This window comes from Rhinolophus ferrumequinum, chromosome 18, assembly GCF_004115265.2.
Source record: "Rhinolophus ferrumequinum isolate MPI-CBG mRhiFer1 chromosome 18, mRhiFer1_v1.p, whole genome shotgun sequence".
NCBI lineage: Eukaryota > Metazoa > Chordata > Mammalia > Chiroptera > Rhinolophidae > Rhinolophus > Rhinolophus ferrumequinum.
Genome location: NC_046301.1, coordinates 8,520,806 through 8,546,841, shown reverse-complemented (window position 1 = coordinate 8,546,841; position 26,036 = coordinate 8,520,806). Strand labels below are relative to the sequence as shown.

Below are 26,036 nucleotides of genomic sequence, written 5' to 3'. Positions count from 1 at the left end.
GTTGAGAGTGTTCAAAAGAGTTATTTTTTTTCTCTAGTGATAAACCAATATATTAAAAAGTATAGTTTGAGTTTGGATTATTTTCCTTGAAACATACTTTGCCCTTGTGTACTAGAAGTTGACCACCCCCATTTTTGCCCACTCCATAGCCTTACAAAATCTTTCTATAGTCTATCCCCAATAGCTTGACATCCCTTTACTCACCAAAACTTTAAAACCTTGAGGATTTCAAATGTACTGTCTTCTACAACATTTCTGAAAAACAAAACAGACTCTTGTATAAAATCTTGGAAACTCTGTTTGTCTTTAAGCCAATTCCCAATTATGACAAAAATGTTGTTATTCTCTGCTTATAAATAAAGTTAAAAATAAAGGAAAAAAGGCTCAGATATAAGTTTTAATCTTCCTTTATTATCAATACAGAGTACACAAACTAATTTCAAGGGGATTTTTTTTTTTGTTCCAAGATATATTCACATTAGCAGGATTTTATTTATTTTAAAGATAAAAGCATATCTGCCATTTTATATCTTTTATTTTCCAATTACAGGTTAACGGTTTCATTAAAGTCATTATCGGTATTTTTTTATGATCAGATCTATAATCTGTGCTTATTAAAAGCTATATGATACCATAAACACTATACTTAGTTAATACCCGAGCTGTCTTACTAGGCATGTTGTGGAAGAAAGCTTACTTATGCTCACTGATATAATGATAACATCCCGATAAGCTTTTAAAAATTATTTGTCATATTATATAATTTTAAAGATGGGTAGACAGTTATAGCAAAAGAATAGCATTTTAAAAGAACAAACTTTCATTTCTTATATTTTAACATTATACGTTTTAATTTTCATCACAAAAGAAAAGGATTTTAAACTAATAGAAATAACATATACTACTTATAATAAGTAAAATCTCTCATTAAAGTGAGTTTGAGTCTAACTGGGAAGGAAACCCACATTTATCTGATTTTTAGTATGTATATCCTTGAAAAAGGCTTATGCTTTATTGTAGAATTACCATTTCAAAAATTGCTATCAAAATGTATACAGATGGCAGCTATGTAATTGCTGTTTAACAAATATATGCATTTAACAATTTAATCTCCTGATGAACTACCTCCAACATTAATATTAAGAAATTCTTTAATTTTGTCATATAATACCAACACTAAAGCACCCCCTGTACCACGAAGGATATTGGAGAAGGCACCACGAAAAAATGCACTGACTCCCTCATGTTGGTATATCTTCACGAAGCAGTCTAAAGTTCCTTTATATTGCCGTTCAGCCTCACCACTCTATATAAAAAACAAATAGTTTGTCATTATCTTAATACCTTTTATCTTAAGATAGATTTCATTCAGCACTAAGATAAAAGTAACACTGTGTTGAATAAGTATGTTGAGTTAATGCACATATATTGAATACCATACCTAGTTGTTAGAGAATACTCATACTTTTTAGGCACACTTGAAAACTGACCATATATTGGGCTTAACAAATTTCAAAAGATGACATTACATATTTATCTTCTCACCACATTGCAATGAAGTGATAATTCAATAGCAAAAAAGATAACTAGAAAAATATTGTATGTTTGGCTATTAAGAAAACACATCTTAGAAAATATTTAAAACCTAACAATAAACACAAAACTCCATAACTAAAATTGTAAGACGCAGCTTGAGTGGTAACTTATAAGAACATTAATGACCTTGAAATATTAGAAAGGAAAGGCTGAAAATTAATGAACAATCCAAACATTTTTAGAAAAAAAAAACTAAAATAGAAATTTAAAAAAGTAAAAATAAAGGAAATAGAAAATAAACAACAGAAAGCATAAGAAGCCAATAGCTATTTAAAATAATTCTGATAAATTTCTGAACATATTGTTTGAGGAAAAACAAGAAAGGGCCCCCAAACTATTATAAAGGGCCCCAAATTTATTAGAAATGACAGAGATAACATCACCGCAGATGACCCGGAGATTAAGAGCAAGATGATATTACAAACAACTTCATGACAATTATTTTGAAAACTCAGAAGAAACTGATGAATTGCTTACAAAGCATAATTTACAACAGAATAGAAAAAAACAAGGAACAATAAACTCATTAAAGAAATTCAATCAGCTGGTAAAAATCTTCTCCTACCAAACATTTCATGCTAATCTTACATAATTATAGAGAAAAAAAAAGTGGGAAGACTCCCCAACACATTTTATGAGGCTTGCATGGCCTTGATACCAAAAATAGACTAGGGCAATACAAGAAGGAAAAATTCCAAGCTAATGTCACTGAAACATGGAACTGCTGAACAAAAACTAGCAAATCAAACCCAGTAAGGGACGCAAAATACAAAACCCCATGACCAAGCTGGTTTTATCCCGGGCATATAAGGTTGATTTAGCTCAGGAAAATAGATTAATTTAATATAATATATTAACATATGAAAAGAGAAAAATGTTATGATCATCTCAATAGACATTAAAAAAATGACCACCATTCATGATTAAAAACTGTTATAACCCTAAACAGAAAGGAACAGCCACAGCATGACAAAGGATAACTCCAAAAAACCCACAGCTAACATTAAATTATGTAACACTGAACCATTCTCTGTAAGATTAGGAACAAGACAAGGTTGCCAGTTATTATTTCTTTAATATAACACAGAATCAGAGGTCTCAGGCAGCGCAGAAAGGCAAGAAAAGGAAATAAAAGGTATAAGAATTGACAGTGAAGGGAGAAAACCTGGTATCATTTGCAGATTATATACCTATGTGTGTAAAAAAAAAAAATCTTCAAAGAGTGTACACATAGATTAGTGTTTGTAATTATTTAACAAAGTTGTGAGATATAACATGAGTATATAAAAATTAAATAGTACTCTTACAGGCTGAATTATGTCCCCACAAAATTCATATATTGAAGTCCTAACCCCCAGTACACCTCAGAATGTGATGAGCTCATTAAGATGAGTCCTCATCCTATATAGCCACCCTTATAAGAAGTCCTTTCCAAGAAAGGACCTTGGAAAGACATAGGAAGAGGACAGCCATCTACAAACCAAGGAGATAGGCCCTTAGAAGAAACCAACCCTGCTGGACACCTTGACCTGAACTTTTGTCCTCCAGAACTGTGAGAAAATGAATTTCTGTTACTTAAGTCACCCAGTCTAAGGTATTTTGTTATGGCACCCTTAGCAATACACTAAATACACTAAAACACAATTATTTGACAGTAAGTTGCAGAAATCATGACCCTTATCTTTAAAACACTTCAGTGTGCATTTTCTAAGACTATTTTCTTGCATACCCAAAGTAGTTGTCAAAATCAGAAAATTTAATGTTGATACAGTACCATTTACTAATCCACAGTTGATATGCAAATTAATTTTCCATTTTAAAAAGCTTTCAATGTATTAAGCTAGAGCTGGATACAGATCAAGAAGAAACACAGATATAAATGGAATAACTTTAAGGACAGTTCATGTATGAAGTAATAGGTTAGATATGCTTTTCCCTTTCAGGTGGCCTAGTGAGTTCTTCCAGAACCAGTTTATAGACATAAAATGAGGATAATGATAGTAACTACAACTCATAGCATTGTTTTGAGAATTAGTTTAAGTGTAAAACGCTTAGGACAATATCTGGCACTTTAAACATTATATTACTTTTCTGGCCTCATTTTCACTTGCTCTCATGAAACCATTAGTCTGGTATACTGAATGACTTCTCAAGCGTAGCTCTATGTATGTTTTTCCCCCTCTGCTTAGAATGTTCTCTGATTATCTGGAGAAAAAGCCTATTTACTGAGATTTAGCTCGCCAAGAGGCCACATCTGATCACTTTAATCACTTGGGCATTCTTCCTCCATTGCATTCCTGGAACCTATGCACACTTCTATTTACACCATTAACTGCATGCCTTCAATACTATGCTATAAATTTGGGAGCAGGTTCTGCCTTATTTTATTTGTGTCACCATAGTTTAGCATAGACTAGGTACTCAAATATTTGCTGAATGAATGAAACAAGTAACACCAGTAAAGATTGGATGTATCAAAATTTGGATTTGGGGATTTATATTCAGAGTTTGGATCATTATTAAACAAATTTCCATCCTTTGAGTTAAAAATTATTTACTTTTATTAAAATATACTAGAACAAATGATGACACTTATGTGAATGGCCTGTGACTGGGCTTCTTCTACTTCATCTAATATTCAGTTAAGATCGACATGCTTATCCAATCCCTGCCATTCCCTCCCACCCCACATATAACATATGCTACGGAGTGGAAGACATTTCTGTTCTGATGGCAGACAAGGAAGAAGCTTTGCTGGATGATGGCTCTTTAGGTATAGGAAAGAACACAAGACAGAATACAGCATGCATTTATTTTAATAAGTAAAAGAAATGATCTATGCCTTTTAGCCAAAATTTTTCTAACATTTGAATACATTATACCTCAATATCAGAGATAGAGAACTCAATTAAGCTTACAAACAATAACACAAAATACCTGCATCATCATACGTCTTCTAACTGTGTCAAAGGGATAAGAGAGTATTCCAGAGCACGTAGTCACAACTTGAGCGATGAAAAAGGAGACAATGAATGGGGTTTCCTTTGGTTTTTGTAGTAAGCCCTAGAAAAGAAAAATGTAACAAGTAACCCTCTAAATTTCTAAAATACCTTAAATTCTAAGTCAAAGGGTAATTCTTATAAATATACGAGGGCTCAATTATACTTAAAATGCAGTAAAAGCACAGTTGGGTTTAATGTGGGAAGATTAAAATAATAGCAGGGTATCACTAAGAGAGGGGAATGCCATATATGGCTACACTTTAAAAACTACTTGAAAAAGAAAAACTTATTTGCTATTATAATTGATTTGCTATTATTAATGGCTCTGAAAAAACTAGGGGAGATAGTAGCAAGTGACCAAAAAATTTCTTCCATGGCTCTTCACTGAGCTGAAAAATGTGAAACAATGATCAACAGGTAATATTTAATAAGCAGCTTTAAAGCTCTAAGTTATGGTAGAAACATTCCTAACTTTCACAACTACTACAGGGGATAATAGAGAAAAGCAGGGTGAGCGTACACATAAATTTTTCTGTGATCAAATAAACATACATACGATCCTGTAATGTCCATTAACTTATCTGTCTAAAAAATATATTACAACTAAAAGTAACATGCTGAGACCACAATAAAAATGACATTCAACTGCATTTATAATGATGGTGGAGGGTAGAGATAATATATAAAACTATTACAAAATTTCCCTCAACTTTTAATCTTATTTATTAAATAATACTGATACTAATTTCATTGCTTCCTTTTGGAAGCATTATGATGTAGTGATTAAGAGCATGTGATTTTTGCTTGCCACTTAAATAAATTACTTAACCACTCCTAGGTTATTTTTCTTTACAGTGGGTATGTTAAAAGGTATCCTGGAACACTGTGAGGATGTAAGGTACTTAACAAGGTTCCTAGAACTAAGTAATGGTTCAAAAAATTGTAGCCATTATTACAATATTTCTCTTTCGTACTTTATGGAAGTGCTATCAAAATCTGAAGTAAAAAGGCAAATCACTAAAACATAACCTGGAGAATACAATACAGAATATAACAGTACCCAATAGACACCTGAGCGATAGCAGCATTTGTTACATTCAACTAATTATGCCTTGCCTACTTTCCAAAAATGTTGAGTTAGTAAATTGATTTGCATTTGAAAAACTGAATGTAAAATCAAAAAAACTCTGTTAGAAGGCTTTCTATATGACAAAGATTTGATTATGATGTAAGCCTATTTAGATGTTTCATATTTGCAATATGATGTATAGTGAGTCTTTCAGTGCAAATAGCACAAAAACTTAACATTTGGCTTAATGCATTATATCTGAAGTCAGATCCACAATAGAGCTATAGTTTAATTAGGTTATGGCAAAGTCATGATTAAACAGAGTTCCATAACGTCTCTTATTCCATCATTCATTTTGATTTCTATAATTAAAAGAAAACATATCTGCTGAATGTATAACTAATTAGACAAATGAAAAGAAACAAACCATTTGTTAAATATATACTAGTTAAAGCCCCAAATTACCTTAATTGTGTCATAAGCTCCAAAATAAGAGGCTCGGTACACAATGATGCCCTGTACTGAAACACTAAACCCTTGGTATAAGCCAAGAATTCCATCTGCTTTTGTTATTTTCATAATGCAGTCACCTAACCCCTTGAATTGTCGCTCTTCGGGACCTAAAATAAAGCCATTTAAAGTTTATTAGCAGCATTATATATTATATATAAAATTTAATTAAACATTTTACAGACTTGAATTATTTGTAATTACCACTAGATATCTATCTAACAAAAAGGACACAAATCAAAATCCTCCCATTCATTAAAAAATAATTAAGATTTCAAGTAGTATCTTAAACTGAAAATATTAATTTTAACTGAAAATATTAATCTCTTATAAAAGCAATCTAATTCAAGCAATCTGACTGACTTAAAACATTTCAACAAAATTACCGTAAGTTACTAGAAATGTAATTACTAGTAATGGAGAAGTTCTTAGTTTTCATTAAGAATGAAAAACTCCACAACTTGCTTTAGTTGAAAAGCAAAATGACAGATAAAGAAAAAGACAAAGCTAAAAACTAGTAACTTAAGGATCATTTACATTTTAGACGAGGTGTCACATTTTTTGAGTGTTTGTTGGTTTTGTTCTTTTCCCTTGACCTAAAACTCTTTGACAATATTTGAAAATTATTAATATTATATGAAGAATATAATCTTTCAATATAAATTAAATTCTCTCAATTTTTAGATAAAATAAAACTACAGTACTGAACTTAAAGCAAGATACATGTTATTTTCACTTTCTTAGCAATAATAAGAAAATTTGAACTGCCAGTTAAACATGATAGATAGAACTCTTATTTTCATCTTTGCTCAAACCACTATCCCTTCTGAGGCATTTTCTGTGATTATTTCTCTTAAACTGATGTCACTCCCTTCTCCTAATTTTTTTTCATGGCATTTATTGCTAATTGACAGTATATTTTTGTCATTAATTCATTTTTTATTACTTGTGTCCTGCACTAGACTACAAGGTATACAAGCCATGAGCTCCAAGTTTTATATGGGGTGGGTGTGTGTGTGTGTCACACACATGCACATCTTGTATCTGAGGCAGGGCCTGGTTCACAGCAGGCACTAAAGAAATATTTGTCAAATGAACCTATGTCCCTTAAGACATGTTATTAAAGTAACAAAAGGAATAAAACAGGATTAAAACCACATAGGCAAAGAAGAGTACATGACAGAAAATAAAATACAAAAATTATAGCAAGATGGAAAGGAGGCAGAGGATAGCAGAGAAAGCTGAAACCTATTTTCTTGGCAATGGAGATATTGAGAAGTGAGCCATTTGACCCCAATAACCTCAGAAAGACTTAAGAAATTAGAAGACTAAATACTAATCTTGCAGTGAAAGTAGCATCTGGATGCTCAAAATCCACAGCCTCACCCTGAGCACAAAGTGACTTACTCCTCTGCCATCCTCAGAACTGAACACAAGGCTCCAGACTGAATGTGGAGTTACCTCCACAGTCACTGAAAGAAAGACTCACTCAAGAAGATACATCTTGTGAAATGTCAGATCATCAGGGATATAAGGTATGTAAAAAGAAAAAAAGGCACATGCAAAAGGATCAGCTGAAAGAGATCGATTTCTTAAGAGCAATATTAGAAACTAGAATCCAGAATAATGCTTTTAAAATTGTGAAAGAAAGTAACTTTAAACCCAGAGTTTTATATATGGTTAAGTACTAAGAGGGGAAAACAACAGACATTTTTAGACATACAAGACCTCAATTTATCTCCTATTCCACTCTCTTCAGAAAGCTCAGAAAGCTACCAAAGAGTATAATCTGCCAAAACACGGTAACAAAAACACAGGATGATGTAAATGAAATAAGAGAGAACAGAGGTAAAGGGAATCTCTAGGATAAGAGCTGTACATCTGACCCAGAGAGGAGTCATAGTCCAAACAGGAATAAGTGCATGGAAGGATCTAGGAGGTGGCTCTCTAGGAAAAAAGTAGATGTTATGAGCAATCTTGGTGTTTGCTCTTTTGTTACTACAGTGTGGGCCTTCCCCTTCCCTATCTTATGGGAAAAAAAAAAAGGTAGTAATCTTTAGGCCCTATTGTTACGATAAATAATACAATGTTTAAAACACGAAGAGTAAGAGTTAGTATTTCTAAAACTCCCATACCTTTTCCAACATCGACACCTAATCTGGTTCGGGCAAAATCTAGCGGATATACCACACATAAGGATGTTGCCCCAGCCGCTCCGCCAGAAGCCAGGTTTGCCAAAAACCACCTCCAGAACTGAAACACATTAATTAAAAAGTGGTTATTAGACTACAGATTCTGAATGTTTAAAATTTTTATTTTTATAAAGGTGAAAAAGCCAGACTTACATACTAAAGCGAACATCTATAATAATGCACATTATCCAAAATACTTCTCATGTCCATGTAGCCTGTTTCTTACCAGGTAGTCTGGGAGGTAAAGTTTAGATGCTGACATACTGAAATTCCAAAATATTGTAATGGCCTCCAGCAAAAGTAGCCCAAATTTACAAAAGAGGCCACATGAGATAATCATCTCTTTAGACTGATCACATTATTTGTTAATAATAGTGTTAGTTAGGCCTAAAATGTCAGGCATCTATGGAGACTTTAGTTGTGCCCTTTTTTGGAGGGGAGGGCAGCAATACTCCAAAAAGCCGCAATTCATTTGGTAATGCTAGTATTAAAACAGTTCAAAAATGCATATATTATGTTGAAACGCTGACATGAAAATTGTCACAAATCAATTATAATGTAACTGAGTGACATGTAAGTTAAGCCTTATTGATCTATTGGTTCACATGGGCTGTTGAGGTTCTTTTGAAAAACATTTGATTGGTGCAGCTGCTATGGAAGGAGGTTACTTAAAAAATTACAAATAGAATTACCATGTGACCCAGCAAGCCCTCTCCTGAGTATCTACCCCAAAATTCTGAAAACATTTATCCATAAAGACAAGTGTGCTCCAATGTTCACTGCAGCTCTATTTACGGTGGGCAAGATATGGAAACAACTAAAATGTCCTTCGATAGATGAATGGGTAAAGAAGTTGTGGTATATATATACAATGGAATACTATTCGGGGGTAAGAAAAGATGAAATAGTACCATTTGTGACAACATGGATGGATCTTGAGATTATAATGCTAAGCGAAATAAGTCAGACAGAAAAAGTAGAGAACCATATGATTTCACTGATATGTGGTATATAAACCAAAAACAACAAAAGAACAAGACAAACAACTAAAGAACAAAAACTCATAGACATAGACAATAGTTTAGGGGTTACCAGAGGGTAAGGGGAGAAAAGGAAGCGGGGCTCTAGAAGACGGTAAACGGGGTCTAATATATGGTGATAGAAAGAGAACTGACTCTGGGTGGTGAACACACAATGTAAGATATAGACAATGTATTACAGAATTGTACACCTGAAATCTATGTAACTTTACTAACAATTGTCACCCCAATAAACTTTAATTTAAAGGAAAAAAAAACATTTAAAATGTGCCCTACTTAATTAGGTTCAGTAAACTGCTTTTCAATATCTAGAGCTTACTAGAGAAGAAAGGAATATGTGAATTGGAGCTGTTACAGAAAATCTAGGGTACAGGGTCACTGTAACCATTAAATGCATTAAAGGGCATAATATTCTAATCAAGCTCAGTTTCTTGCTTTATTCTCTGGCTCTTATTTCTAACAATAGTTTTGAGTCTCAGCTTTGCAACTCTCAATTTTCTCTTGGCTTGGAATGCCCTTCCTATCCCTTTTTATTTCTTCCTATCTTTTTAAAATAAAAAGTTATTGACTTATGTTCTAATTCAAATTCTACTTCTTTCATGAAATCTCTGATCTCCAACCTAACCAAAAGTGTAGGTAATCATACCTTCTTCCCATAAATACTTCATCTCTCGGAGAATTAAGGGTGAATTATGTGACCAATATGTAAAATGTGTCAACATGTTCCAGAGTCTCATTTTTTAAAATAGAACTTACAATCACTTCCTACTTTCAATTTACAATTATTTGTGCACATGTCTTATCTTACCTCCTCCAGACTATACTTTTTTATTATTTTTACTTAACAACTTAATAACCTTACTAACAAATTAACAACTGATATATTTATATACCATACAATTCACCCATGCCAAGTATTTAATTCAGTGGATTGTTAGCGTACTCACAGACTTGTGCAATCATCACCACTTTCAGAACATTTTTATCACCCCAAAAAGAAACCCTATACCCATTAGCAGTCAAGTCCACGTCCTTCCCTGGCTCCCCCAGAGCCCTAAGTAACCATTAAGCTACTTGCTGTCTCTATAGATTTGCCCATTCTGGACATTTCCTATCCATGGAATAACACAATATGTAGTCTTTTGTGACTGGCTTCTATTGATGCCAGTCCTTAATAAAAGCAGATAAAATGCAGAATTTTCCTAGTGCAGTAGAATAGTGATTATAAAATGTAAATTACATTAAAATTAATATTTATTCAGAGAAATATTGCTTTGAGATAAGATCCCTTAATTATTAAAACTGTGTTAAAAGATTTAGAGAAACTTTTAAAAGTTAATATAACTCTGGTTTTCATATATAATTTCTATAACTTAACACATATTATAGTATGTTAACAGTTACTATGTTTCAATTATTTTTTTCTACCACTTGAACACCTACTCCCTAAATAAAACATCACAGAAAAGACAATTCCAACTATTTCTTAGAAAATTTCAGAGATATTCAAATATACTTGCCTGTTTTTCTTTATTAACTCCAGACATGAAAAGTTGTTTATATTTGTCCTTAAAAGCAAAATTTAGAGCTTGTGTTGGAAAATACCGGATAACATTTGCCAAATTACCACGCCAAAAACTGAAGAAACCTACAAAAGAAAGTATACTAAATATAGACTTATATTGTATTATTATTAAATAATTTCCATAGTTTTAACAAACAGCTATTTGAACTTTATAAAGTTAAATCCCCTTCTCCTGAGAAAAAAAATAAAGTTTAGCTGTGTCTACCCTGAAGTAAAAAGGCAGTTAATTTAACTCCATATACCTCATTCCAATTTTGTTACTTTCCAGTAAAAAGCTTCGAATACCTAAGAACCTATGTAAACCATTATCAGTTGAACGTAGGGCTGTTTACTAATAGAAAAACAGAGCCCAAGAGTATTGGTCAGAGAAGCTAGTAATAACCCTTAGCCTCATTTCCAAATCATGATATACAATTCCTACAGTGGTAATGCTGCTAGAACAAAATCGGTTTATATACATACTTATGAGAATGAGAAAGGGATAGAAGAGTCTAAAGCATCCTTATTTGTATGTTCTGGAACCTAGACAGAAAAGGGATCAATTTACAATTCAAGGCAGTCTCCAGAGGCCGGATGGAGTGACTGGAGGAAACTTTCAAGGTCAGTAATCCTTCTTTAAATCTCCATGGATTGACCAGTCCTAATATGTGTTACTCTTATAATTCAGAGCTGCCTTTAGAATCCAGAGTTGCCCTAAAATGCAATAGGCTGGATCTTCAATAGCCATAGTTTTTATTAGATTGCAATTTGTTCAATTGTTTGATCCTGCTATGCTGAATAGGATACCTCTAGTCTCAGCTTGGAGAATACCCAGAATCAGTCTTCTAATGATGAAGATTCAAATGAAAATCATTTCAGCTGACTGGGACGGTGCCCGGAAACTGAAAATTAATTTCGATGAGTACACAGAAAGGTATTTGCTAAATAAGTATATTTAGTGGAAAAAAACAGAATCTTGATGAATTTTAACTGAATATAAAGTAGTTGCACAGAGACAATTAAGAAACATAGTTAATAGCCAAGAAATAATCTTAATACTCACAGCTGATCCAGTCTTCATTAGTGCATTTGACAGGTAATGGTAATAGCTACTGCTTCCTGAGCATTTAATATGTGCAGGCACTGGCAAAGGCTTTATATGTATATTTCATTAAATCATCACATTATGCTTAGGATGTAGGGACTCCCACTCTACCCATTTTATACACGCACAAACTGAAACTTTAAAAAGTTTAAAAACTATCTAAAGTTACGGTTACCGAATAGCCAAACCAGGATTTGGAATCAGGTCTTCCCACTCCAAAGCTCTAATCCAGGTTTGGGTTTCTAGAAAAACTTCTTTTTATTCATTTAATCCTCATAATCAATCACTCATGAGGTAGAAGCTATTAGTCTATTCATTTTAAAGATGAAGAAATGAGTTCCCTCAGACAAATTACAAAAATCTACTCTCTGTGCTTTGTAAGTGCGGGGAGCAAAATTTGTCACCCCAAAATATGTCTTTGGCATGAGGATTATTTTGTGCTGATTGTTTTTAAGAACCAAGACTGAGGGAGGTTTTCTTTTTACTTTCCCCTTCACTACCAAAAAGAATTTAGAGAGAGGGCTTGGTCCAGGAACAGAACTATCAGCAGCCACGAATACAAAGAGAATGGGCTAGGTGTGGTTGGCTGGGATAAGCTGGGCAGGACCTGTTTGTTCAAAGTCCTCTCTGTGACCCATTGTCTCAACACGGCACAAAAAACATTTCTTTACCAACACATTTGCTTTTCCCATCTTCCTGTAATTGTTCCTCCCCACAAAAGTGCCAGACTCCTAGACCCTTCTTAGCTTAGAATGGCACATAAGCCTCAGCTATCTGACTGGCTGTGGTTTTCAGATTCTTATGGGGCCAGTGTATACTAGAACTATACCCCAGAGAGTTTGAGTTTATAAGTAAATCAGAGTTAGGTTTGAGGCTTAGATAATCACAAACACGTTTTACTGCTTGTCATACAGGGTGTCATGCGGGGTCTCTAGTCCCGCTCCCGGCACAAGAACACAGGATATGGTGAGGCCAGAAGAGAACACCCAGGGAGCCACAGATACGTAATTAAATTGGTTTTTACTCTGTTAATCTGTCTTATGTTAATCTGATTATCAGAACACCCAAAGAACCTAGAAGGGTAGAGGGAAAAATCATCCTACCCTATACAAGTTTATCCCAAATACACTCACTTACAAATGAACACTAGGAATACATGTTTGTAAATTTAGGGATGCATACATAATGATTAGAGTTAAAATTTACTGAGCACTAACTATGCAATAGGCACATGGTTGAATATTTTATAGGCGTTGTCTTGTTTAACCCTCACAACTACCATATCATCAGGTAGGTGCTATTATTATAATATGCAATAGAAAACTGAGGAAATTGAGGTTAAAAGATTAAATAAAAATGGCTCAAGGACATAAGGTATGGGAAAGGCTCGGACTTGATTCTAGATCTGACTCCAGATCTAGAGCTATTAACTCTCTACTGCTTTGCTATAAAAATCCATTCTCAATAAAAATAGTAGTATTTTTTGGTCAGAACAAAACAAGGGAAAACCAAGAGTGATGCAATTGTAGGAGTATTTTGTCTCTAGTCCCACAGAATAAAAGTTTCCTAATACATAATCACAAAATTGGTAAAGAAAAACATAGTAATTGTGGTATCTTTAATAACAGCAGAATAGCTAACTTTTTTTACTTATTTGCTAAGAAAACATAATCTCTTCAAACTTTAAGGGCAAGAAAAACCTTCTCTGGACTGAATTCTGAGAAAATAATTAAGTATTAAAACAGAACTGATGGGAAAAGAAGAAAATGTTCCTGGGCCATTTACTGTTCACCTTACTAGCCAAGAATGGGAACGCTAGGCATGTTTGGGTGTATATTACAGACTGCTGCGCCCCAACACGTTTGACAATATGCCTATCAGTGAAAATATGTGTATTAGCATGACTCAGAAATATGTATGTATTTTTAAAAACAAGTTATATACCTTTGCTACTATACTACTCAATTCTGTATATTTGTAAGACATACCCAAAATAGAAACTGAAGGATGAGATAAAGATTCTTCATTTAAAACCTTTATTTGGTACCTAATGCATAGCAGATCTGCTGGGGACAGCAGTAGGACGTATGGTCTGACGGAGCTTACATTTTGAGGGAGAGGGGCCAGGGAGACAGACAATGAACAAATAAGTATTTCAGGTGGCCATAAGAACAAAAATAGTATATACAGAAGGGCTATTTAGATAGGGTGTCGGTGAAAACTTCTAGCTAGGAAATATTAGAGCATAAATGAGCATTTATTTGAACAGTTAAATAATATTTTCAGATATCTTGCTAATTATGATGTTTTCATACCATCATTTGCTATTATCTCAAGGCACACTCAGGGAGAGAGGTTCATTCTTAAGGATAGTGTACATGAATCTATATTTCAAAGTCTTCTTGATAATTTCAAATATTCAAATAGTCTTCTTGTCTCTCTAAATCCATTTAATTGAGCAAACTTAAACTATAATGTTTATTATATAACTGAGGAAGAGTGCCTGTCATCCACTCTACACTATGTAACTTCTACTCTTTTTTTCAGAATGCCTTAGTGTCCTGTGATATGTAACTGACATTTGGCCAAGCACAGGTGCCAGTGCCAATGCACATACTAAACATAAGTTTATTTTCCCATTTTATTTAAATAAAGTGAAAACCTAATATTTTCTTTCCATGCACCAAAACATCATATTCAAGGATATAAAAACGTCATTGCTCTAGCCTTCAGAAAAGTAAGTTTGGAAAATTTACAAAGATTAAAGAGAACCGAGGAACTCATGACCAGGAACTCATAAAAGAAGAGTTCTGGTAGGTTCTTAAAAACAAGACTGCATAGATCAGACCTTTAAAAAGCTATGTTTACAATATTTTAAATAAAACAGTTATTTTAATTAAGAATATATTTACATATGCATATTGTGCTAAGTGAAAAATCATAGCATAGGTTTAACTGTGGTGATTTTAGTGGTGACTTATTTTTCCTTTTTGCTTGTTTGTATTTTCTAAATTTTCTTTAATAAACATTTATTACTTATGTAATAAAGGTTTAAACAGCATTAAATGAAAGTGTACATACAGAGTTGGAAGATCATAAAGGCAACTAAAGAATAGAGTAAATCAGAATAGCATCAGTCAGGGTAAATCAAGAAGCTTTCATAATCCAAGAAAAGCTTATAAAAAGTACCAAAGACACGCAAAGAGATGCTTAAAGCTATAGTCAGAGCAAGAATGAGGAGATTTATCCTGGGGGTGGAAAGAAAGCAGAGATAAGGTAAGAAGATAGTGAAAGGATATCTAGTAGTGCCTTCTGAGTTCATGTCTCTTAGATTCATTCCATGTTGCCTAAATAAAAGTTTGTACAATTATAGCAAACATGACACGAGAAACTTCAGAACACTTGAAATGGGGATGTCTTGACTTTCAAAAAGAGACAGAAGGTGAATTCCAGAAAATAACAATCTCAGAATTTGATTGCCTAGTAAAGTTCAAAAATGATCTAGCACGGTGATTCTCAACCCCACCAGGTTCAAGCCCACTCTATATATTTACTATAAATACTTTACTATCTAGAAATAGAATTCAAAGACAATCTTCTCTTCACCAATTCAAAAAAAATCAACATAGTGCCCTTACTGTTTATAGAAAAAGAATTTCTAATAAAATATGTATTTTAATTATAAAGGGAGGAACGACTGCACTATAGACAGATGCTTGCTTCTACTTATAATGAGTTACACTTAAGATGCACACTGACATTTTGAAAAAGGGTTCAATACATGTATTTGTACATATATCTGTCAATCATCAGGAATTAAATAGTTACATATGCAGATGATATAAGTGGTGACCTAATATCACAAAGTTGCTGACATGAGTTTTCATAATGAAGAACAACTCTCAGTAAAATCCTGGACAAAACAAAGTACAGTCTTCCCTCTACTTACATGGCAGCTACATTACCAGAATCAGTGTATACTAGAACTATACCCCAGAGAGTTTGAGTTTATAAGTAAATCAGAGTTAGGTTCAAGGCTTAGATAATCACAAACAGGTTTTACTGTTTGTCATGCAGGGTGTCATGCAGGGTCTCTAGTCCCGCTCCCTGCACAAGAATACAGGATATGGTGAGGCCAGAAGAGAACAACCACGGAGCCATAGATAGGGGAGTCATACCACTATAGTCTCGCTGGCGGCTGGTTGGAGACACAGGAAGCAGGAGCCACACTATCCGCTACCTGCCGTCCACTTCTCTCTGCCAACCAAACTCACCTGCTAGCTTCAATCGCCATGCTAACTGCAATCAGCGCTTGCTAGCTCAGCCACCGTCTTCTTGCTAGCCCCCATTTACTGCTGGCATAGCCAGGGCAGTTGTATTAGTGGCCAATGGCTCACTGGTTACAGCTGATGGCCAACTAGCCACAGCTGATGGCCATCCAATCACAGTTGATGGCCATTTACTACCTGAGCCAGCACCTTTCCACGTGAGGCCAAGAGCCTGGAAACTGCACTCCTGGCTCTGTCCCCACACTGCTACATGAGTGTGCAGTGGAAGATCTGAGTCTTTCAAGATATGTCTTTGGTGTGTAGGAATGGCCATGTGTAGCAGCAGGATGTTTAATGTCCCTGGCTTTGCCTTTCATATCATTGCAATTAAAGATTACATCCTTCTCTATAGTTGTGCTCAACAAAAAATTCCTCACGAGTCTCCAAGAAAGCCCCTAGATGGCAATATTATCCCTGTTTTGAATACTAACCTCTCAGCATAGGACACATACCAAGGTATATTCATAACAAGACCTCATATTTTATTTAAGAATAGAAAACATCGTAGAGTTCTGTTATGATCACCTCTGAAGGTATAGAAAGCAGGAACCGGGATACTATTCCGAATGATCTCAATTTACAAGAGTTGTATTGAATATGTTTAGGTTTAAATATTACAAAAAAAACCAAACATTTAAAACATAAAATAAATTAGAACTGGTCAGCACAAGCTGACCAGAATATCTAACTTTACCTGACTAAATATTTAAAGCAGATTAGCTAAAAATAAAGTGGCCCCTGCTTCTCTGAAGAGGTCTTAGAAGATAAAGCAAAGATAGGTTCCAACTTTTCCTCTAAAAACCTTGGGGAAATAGGAAGCTTGCTCTGATCAAATAAATGGGGTGGGGAGACGTAAACCACTAAATATGGAAGATCTGAGCTCAGCTCCCAGGTGGGGATTCTAAATTCAGTTTAGATGATACCTCAGAGTCTGCCTTGGACCCTAAATACTGCACCCAACAGGTCAGGAAGAGTTGTAACTACAGCCCTAGTACAACTACATCCCTAGGGACAGAATGCTTTTTTTTGTGAGACAGTAACCCGCCCTTGACTTAGGAGTGGAAAACATGACTGCATTGAAGTTGAAGTCACTTCACTTTTTGTTCGGAATACACAATGGGTGTATTTCATTTTTTAAGTCCATCTAGTTTTCAATTGGATCCAACTATATGGGTGGATAATAGAAGCTTGTGATAAATTTATCTTCAGATTCACTGAGGTAGCTTAGGAGCCATTGTGCAACAGGAGGGCATCTAATGGTTAACAAAGCACTTTCACTAGTCTTTGAAATAATTTCAATATTAATGGGAAGAAACCCCACAATAAACAAAAATACCAAAATGTTAAAGACAGGGTCTGATGCAAAAGAAAAACTGGTAATACTGATCCTGTCTTTATTGAAAATTTGAATATTCTGCTCATCTTGGATTTAAAAAAATACTGCATTAAAATATTATTTGTCTGGAGTTATTTTGTGCCCCCCTCAAATTTGAGCAGAGGTCGGTGCCTCGTAAGTCTCAATCCTGGTCCTCAGTAGTTCTCAAGAATAAGCAGAACCTCTTCACTGAATAGGGACCAGAGTACTGTGGGGGGGAGGGGGGCAATGCTTCCATATTTGGAATACTTCTCAACGTGGTATTTCAATAAATACTTAAGCACTTTAAAGCACCTGTTAACTAACACACAGCAAAGTGCCTAATGGATCTCCCCCAATCTTGGGAGGTCAACCATTGCCTTCTGAGCCTGGCACAGGTGCGCCACGATGGAAAACCTGTTGCAAAGGAGAAATTGAGAGAACAAAGGCGGTGCTCTCCCCTGCACCAGGCCTAGTCACGTGCAGGCCTTCCTGGCCCGGGGAAAGCAGAGTCTCTTAGATCGGTTAAGAAACTGAATTCTCGAAGATGAAACAAACTCATTACCCACCGACAGACACTGCTGGCCATGGCGCCCCAAATGCGTCCCCTCCCAGCCCACCCCGTTTTCTGGGAAGCCGACCGTGTTGGGGCGAGGGGGCGCGGCGGCTGCCCGTACGCACCCTGCTCGCGGGGAATCCGCACCAGGCAGTCCACCATGCCTTTGTACTGCGCCTCCCGGCTGATCTGCTTGGACGACGCCTGCACCTGCAGCAGCAGCTTCACCCGCTCGATGGGCGCCACCGCCGTCTTGGACACAGCAGCCGCGACCCCGCCTGCCAGCAGGTCCTTCCCGAAGGACTCGACCTCAAAGAGCCGCTTTCCCGCCTTCTTCTCCGGCGGCTTCTTCCGAGGGTCAAGCTGCATAGTGGGACGACGGACGTAAAGCCCAGCAGCAGCCAAGTCAAAACCAGCGCGCGAGAGACGACGAAGGGAAGCCGCGAACCGCTTCTGCGTCGTCCTGGCGGGAAAGCGGCGCTCAGGACGCTGGGAGATCAGCGCACCACTGCGGGCCGGAGCTGCGCAGGCGCCTCCAACCGCCTCCCGCCACCTGGCGCTGCCCACGTGACTGCCGACACGCGGTTCCTGGGCACGCGGCGCTGTGTTGGGAAGTCTCCGTGCCAGGCTTTTCTTCGCGTGCGCAGGGTCAGGCGGCGTGGGTTCTGAGCCGGAAAGGTGCAGGAAGGGACCCCGAGAGCTGTTTCTGTATAAGGATTGTTAGCAGCCAAAGCTAGAACAGAGCAGGAAGCCAACCCTCTGGAATTAACCGAGTCCCAAGGTTACTTGTACATTTTTCTCTTAGAAAGTACTTTAATTTCTGCCCCGTTTATTTAACAGCAGTTGTTTGTCTAGTCACATTCTCACCGGTTTTGCTGATGGCGTCCCCGTAGCATAATTCAACATGTTCTTTCTCCTGTGTTTTATCGAAATTGGTAGTTCTGTCTAGAGCAGTTCTCAATCCAGACTGCACAAAGGAGACGGGGCAGTGGCATTTAATTTTGTTTAATGCTCGGGCTTAGGGAATTCTAATGTGCAGGTTCTAGTGATCTATTCTAGAACAGTGGTTCACAGACTGTTTGATTTTAGGAACCCCTTTTCACTCTTAAAAATTATTTAAGATTACAAAGAAGCTTCTGTTTGTGTGTTACATATATTGATATTTACCGTTTCAGAAGTGACACAAACATTTAAAATATTCATGTCAAGTAACAAATATTTTAAAATAATTTTTAAATCTAGTGAGAAAAATACCCTTGTTTTATATCTTTGAAAATCTAATGTGACGGAATGAAAGACACCTGGACTTACATAGCCGCGTTTCAGTCCATCTCATGGAGTATCACACATTCTCTAGCTGGAAAACTCCACCTACACTAATGAGAGTAAAATAGGCAGAATATGTCTTAGTATTAAAAAGAGAAGTTTTGGCCTTATGGAGTCCCAAGTGTTTTGGTGACACCTACTACTCTCCCATACCACACTTTGAAAACTCATCTGAGGCTTATCAGATGCACATATACTCATGGGCAAGATGGGCAAGAATACTCAGATGTACATCAATTCTGCGCATCATGTCTGCCCCTATTTCCTTTCACCTTGCTTTTGTCAATTTGTACATCCTAGAGGGTCCCTCTGCAATAGCATATAATATATTCCTGATTCATTTTTATAACTTGTTTGATGATTTCTAACAAATGGAGATTCCATCTTATCTCTTACTCTGTAGGACCTGCAATCTTGAAACACACCGATAAAGCATGATTGATGAGTTAGCAACTTTTTTTTGAACTTTAGGTTCTAATTTTTTCATTATCTTATATGTGTTACATTTTTAATACTACTTGTCACTAGTGAAAAAAATAAATGTATAGGTAGAAAGATTCCAGAATAGGAATTTTGTTAATATTTTGATTACTTCACACAAAACAAGTTGGCAAGTCGTACTGTTACAGTGTGTCATGCTCCCTTCCTTTCCATAGTAATGGCTTATTTGACTCTTAACTGATTTTTCAGCCTAAGTCTCTCCATTTTACATACTGCCTCCAGATTACTCTTTCTGAAGCAACTGCATTAATCATTATTCCCAGGCTTAAAAAAATTTAATGTCTTACTGTATTGACTTCAGAATCCTTTGTGAAATTCATTGTAAATTCAAGAAATTACTGGTGTTTTATCTGCAAAAATCTGAAGAATAAAAGGACTCAGTCTTCTTTAAAGGAATTAGAAGAATTAACAATCATACAGGGAAAAAATTAAGGGGGTGATTACTCGAGTCACACTCCAAGATGCCAAGAGAGGTTGAAGGAAACATCTCTGGTCACAGGGAACAACACTCTCAGAGGACAGAACAGCAAATGTTCTGCTGCTCCCTAGGGCAGTTTTCCTTCCTTTCTTGTCTCCCTTTTCCCTCTCCCCCACTTTTGACTCTGTAGTTGATAATGTTTATAACATATTCCTTTATGATATCCTCATGCTTATTTCTGACATATATTTACTAATAGAAGACAGCAAAAGTGAAAGTATTTAGACATGTAGCCCCTCGCCCCCTTATTAAGAGCTTTGAATGGGCTTTTTTCAATAGACTAAGCTGAAAATGTTTATTTTAACTTGTTGCATTGCATTTTATTTACAAATTTAGGGAACAAAAAAAGCCCTGGTGATTTATAAAGTTGATATTAAAAGTATAGAGTCTCAGGACCTTTGTGCTGTTCAGTCTGCTTTCCTTAGAAATCAGCCTGGTAAGTCTCACTTACTTCAGGTCTGGGGGAACCTCAGCAATCCTTTCCCTAGCCACCCATTTTCTTCATTTTTTTCCTCTTGGCTTTTATCACCATAGTTCACTTATTTGTCTTATGTGTGGTCTGCCTCTCCCACTGGACCACAAGCTCCGTGAAGGTGGGGATTTTTAGCTGTTTTGTTCACTGCTGTATCCTCAGCATCCAGAACAATGCTTGGCACACAGTAGAAATTTAATAAATATCTTTTGGACAAATGCATGAAAAAGCAACACAACTGCAAACAAACATCCAAACCATCTTTATTAAAAACTATCAATATAGTATAAAAATAGCTTCAATTATACAGAATATAGAAATACAACTCTACAAAATTAAATTATTTTCACACAGTTTAGTGTATAGATTAAAAGTTTTAGTAAAATTTAATAACATTTTTAAAATATCCAAAGTATAAATCCTTATTCCCAGAAGTATTGTGCTGAATACTTTTCCTCAGCTTCTTTCCCACATTTCGTACAGTAGTAGGTATGATTTAGCTGACTCCTTGGTTTTCAACAAATGGATATTTAAGAATAATAGTAGTAGTAGCTAACACTTTAGCTACTGTAATGGGCACTATTTAGAGGAAACTCACACAGACAACAAACAATTATTCACGAGTGTGTTTTCAAGAGTGTTCAAAGCAGAGAAACCTAGTAAATTGTTTCATAGGTTTTCCCATTTGTATTAAAAACCTAAAAAAGCAGGCACTGCAAATGTAGTATCTTGCCTGTATGCATCACCATCAACAGTCCCTTGGCACAAATAAGAAACTCTCCCTTGCTAAGTACAGTTCTCTAATCCCACAAAAATAAACAAACCAATGAGAACTAAAGAAAGGTGAGGGAGGGAGGAGAGGGGATAGAATCTAAAATGGAATTCTGGAGAGCCAAAAACAAAATAGATGATGGAGATAAGACAGTACTTGATATCTTTTAAAATGGAATTTATATAATTTTGCCTAGTCTTTGGTGAAAGGGACCATTTGCAGGATGTGAACAAAATCCAACTTCTGAATGTTTCTGTACCTGCTAAAGAGTATACCTCTGGAGTATCTGCACTGTTACTCTGTCCCCTTTATTTAATAAAATCACATATAGACACTTACTATCCAGTAATCAGATTGATCTACTTTCGGATATGAATTTGAACCTAGTAGTTGGAAAAATGGACTGCTAAGTTTACTTATAATGTTTACTTCAATTCCCATTTACAGATGGAAACCAAGACGATGTTTGGTTTTATTTCTTAAAAATGCAATGTCTCTGCAACATGGACATATATCTACAATATAGCAAATGATTTCCTCTTATGAAGATCAGTAGTTTGTTTTTTTATTTCAGCTATTGAGCAGTGGTTTCGTGATTCTTTGATACCAGGAAAGCAGTTCAACAGACTGAAATGTCTTAAATGAAACAAAAAGTCTGCTAAGATAAAACCCCAAGTTTTCAGTCTGTTTGAAAATGTGAGGTAATCAATAGCTGCATTTATTAATAATTCTCAGTATGAAAAATAGCTCATGGTGTTTTGGGCGACATATCAAGAAATTTAAGACATTTAATACTTTTAAACAAAGTGCCTTAATACCCACGATACTTTAATGGCCAGAGCTCAGAGAGGCACAAAGACTCGTTCATGGTCACAGCACTAATTAGTTAGAGGACCTGGTTCCGTATTTCATGATTCCCAATTTCATGATTCTCTCACCAGATACCAATATTAATCTTGAGAAAAATACATACCACGGTATTTTTCTGATATAATTATTTCCAATATTAATTTTATGTAAAACACTTCACATTATTTCAAACTAGTCAATAAATTAATATTATATACCAAAATGGAAATAAATGAGCAATGCCTTTTCATATTTTGATCAAGTGTCTTTTCAAAAGTCTCACAAGACTACATAAGAAAGAGATCTAGTGCATCAAATCCCACAGCAGCATATCAGCTCGATATTTAATGTTATGTTCAATACTGAACAGTGAAAAGAACTAAACCTTGTCTTTTGTGTGTGGCTTTCAGCCGTCCTAACGCCGCCCAGTGCTCCATGTACAGTGTTGTTGTGCAGCAAGAAAACAAGGTTACAAGGTTAATCCGAAGAACAATTTAAAAGCCATTTCGATGGCAATTTCTGTGACTGAGTCATGAAAACAAACGTAAAGTTCTTGAACTTTGGGATGAAGAAAGAGTCTCCTGTAGAGGAAAAGAACATACTCGTTTTAGAAATTTATTAAAAGAAAAGAAAGAAAAAGTTCAAACTTTCAATGTATTTTTGTTTGTTTGTTTCTGAAAGAATCAGTAGTAAATTTAAAAAACCACTAATCTAAATCTATAGAAGGGGAAATACAGCCAGTTTTACTTTTAAATAAGTAATATAAGCCTTACGTCAATTATTTTTATTTTTCCAGGGTGTAAAAAGCCTATTTTGTCAGTATGTATTACTATATCCCTCAGTTTCTTAAATACTAAATTTAGTCATTATTATTCTGGTAAAGCCAATGGTGTTACCATCATTTTACGTAGAATAGTTATTGCACATTGCCATCTACTTTCTAAAGGTAAATTGTTATTAAAACATTAAATATATGATAGCTTTTTGCAGATAGTACTGAATTGGGATTAACACTGAAATTTTATTTGGTTTTCTTAAAGAGTTAAATTTTTAAGCTATTTAATGCTAATGTATGTAAGTGTGTGTGTGTGTGTGTATATATATATATAGAGAGAGAGAGAGAGAGAAAGATGGATAGATATATAGGATATATAGGATAGATATATACAGGATAGATATATGGATAGATCTATATCCATGTAATGTATTCGTACATCCATAAATATATAGATATTTGAGTATATTTCATATTTCTTCTGCTGGATGTGAGACCATTAGATGCAATGACCGTGCCTTGATCTTTCTGTTTGCCATACCACCCACCCACCACCACATTTTGCCAAGCACAGCTCCATTTACTAAATTGTTATAAATTATCAAGTGACTACATGCTAGGTGCCAGTGGCGGACAAGACAGATATGATTCCTACCCTCATAAGGCCAAATTCTAGTGATGCAGAGAAAGACCATAAATAAACAGGAAAATAAACAATAAAGGGGTGATATAATAGAGAATAACTGAGTAGCTACTTTAATGCGGGAAAGAGATCATGGATCTCTGCAGAGATGATGTGTTAGTACTGATCCGAATATCAAGGAGCCAGACATGCACAGGTTAAGAGGCAGAACATCCCACACAGAAGGAATAACAGGAACAAGATTCGACTGGTGCCGATGTGGCTGTGACATTAGACAGGGAGGAGAGTGACAGGAGGTGGAAACAGAGAGGTGGGCAAGGGCCAGGTGGGGCAGGGTCCTGTAGTGGATGGGGGATGGGGCGGAAGAGAGGGAAGGGAAGGGGGAAGGACAGAAGGAAGTAGGGACAGAAGGAAGGAAATAGTAAAATTTGAAATCATTTTTAGATTGTTCTTAATATAATTTTGTAAGATAACTGAAAAAGCTTTTTGTTTTTGAATAGAAAAATACTTGGGAGGAATTTAAAGGAGATACTTAGTAAATAAAATTCTAAAATATGTTAAAATATTAGTTAGTTTAATAATTGCATGCCTACATCTTAAAACTTTATCTCCTTTACCACTTTTCTTTCACTTTTCTAACATCTTACTTTACTTTCAAATACTTTTTTTCCCACTTACCCTACTACCCAGTAAGCCATGACCGGTGGTGCTTTTCTCTGATCAGTCCAGTTTTCAGGTGAGCATTCAAACAATACACCATGTTCTTTCACAGGGTTTAGAGAAGTCACTGAATTTGTAGAACCAGAATGATCTCCAACATTTAGTGCTTTCTTTTTCTGTAAATTAAGAGGTATTAGTATTAACTGGTATTAATAGTGTTACTTTAAAATGTTTTTACATACAGATCTGAATTGGCTGATCCTAATTCTTAAGTGTCTGCAACGACATTCTTCTCTTTACCTGCAGGAAAAGCTCTACTCTTCCTCATACTCACTTTAAATGCCATCTCCTAAAAGAGGCTTCATGGATAAAGTGTCCCGTGACTCTCCCAGGAAACCTTTTGTTCACAGCCCTAATTATTACTATTTATATTATATTACATTAGCAGTTTTATAGGTCGGTCTTCCCTGGAACATTATAAGCCTTTTTTCAGGGTTCAGACAATATACTATTCATCATTGTAATATTTGAAAGCAGCAGTGCCTGCTACATATTAGGTGTCTAATGAATAGATTCCTAAGTGAACACCTGATTTTGTAATAAAACACATAAAGCGGGATTGTCTCTTCCTCTGATGCATACACTCTCTAAATTTCCCATTGATTAAATCATTAGCGAAACAATGACTTATTTGGTTCTCCAGGTTGATTGTTTTATGATTTGGTTGTAATCTTAATGTGGTCATGGGAGGAGGCAAGCATAGCATTTAACTACTCTGCCATCTTGCCCGGACCTTCCTAAAACAATGACTTACTTGGAATATAAAGACTTTCGCAAGGCTCAGGCCAAAACAGTGGACTGGTCCTTCATTCTTCCCTTTCTGTCATAATCCTTATTGAATCCGTCAACAAATCCTTTTGTCTCATCCTCCAAAATATATCCAGAATCCAGAAGCCACTATGGTTTCTTGCTTAGAGAATTTCCACAGCCTCCTAACTGGTCCCTGCCTCTACCCTAGTGACCTTACAAAGCCTGTTCTTCCCACAGCACCCTGAGTGATTCGTTCAAAAACTTACGGAGCCTGTGTCTGCTCTGCTCAGAACTGTCCAAGAAAGCCCAAAGCCCTAGAATCTGTCAGGCCACGCGTGATCGGGCCCTGCTGCCTTTGCCATTTCACCTCCTACCACTCTCCTGCCCATTCAGCCACTCTGACCTCTGTGGCTTTGCACCTGGTATGCCCTCTG

The 26,036-nt window shown here is 35.7% G+C and overlaps 2 protein-coding genes across 3 annotated transcripts in view; both read right to left on the bottom strand.

Moving 5' to 3' along the window:
* Window positions 1–1,032: 1,032 nt before the first annotated feature.
* SLC25A31 (solute carrier family 25 member 31) lies at window positions 1,033–18,767 on the bottom strand. Its single transcript, XM_033133365.1, has 6 exons — window positions 18,442–18,767; window positions 10,930–11,057; window positions 8,313–8,430; window positions 6,133–6,287; window positions 4,534–4,659; window positions 1,033–1,306 (listed from the first exon to the last, which is right to left on the bottom strand). The coding sequence occupies exons 1-6, from the start codon at window positions 18,683–18,685 to the stop codon at window positions 1,106–1,108; spliced, it is 972 nt and encodes a 323-aa protein (XP_032989256.1). The 5' UTR covers window positions 18,686–18,767; the 3' UTR covers window positions 1,033–1,105.
* Window positions 18,768–21,460: 2,693 nt separating this feature from the next.
* INTU (inturned planar cell polarity protein) overlaps window positions 21,461–26,036 on the bottom strand; it is a 61,535-nt gene continuing 56,959 nt past the window's right edge. For both annotated transcript variants that reach the window (XM_033133364.1, XM_033133362.1), the window contains exons 15-16: window positions 24,811–24,968; window positions 21,461–23,295 (exon numbers count right to left, since the gene is read on the bottom strand). In XM_033133364.1, coding sequence (XP_032989255.1) covers window positions 23,184–23,295; window positions 24,811–24,968 — 270 coding nt within the window. In that variant the 3' untranslated portion in view covers window positions 21,461–23,183. The remainder of the gene's footprint in view (window positions 23,296–24,810; window positions 24,969–26,036) is intronic.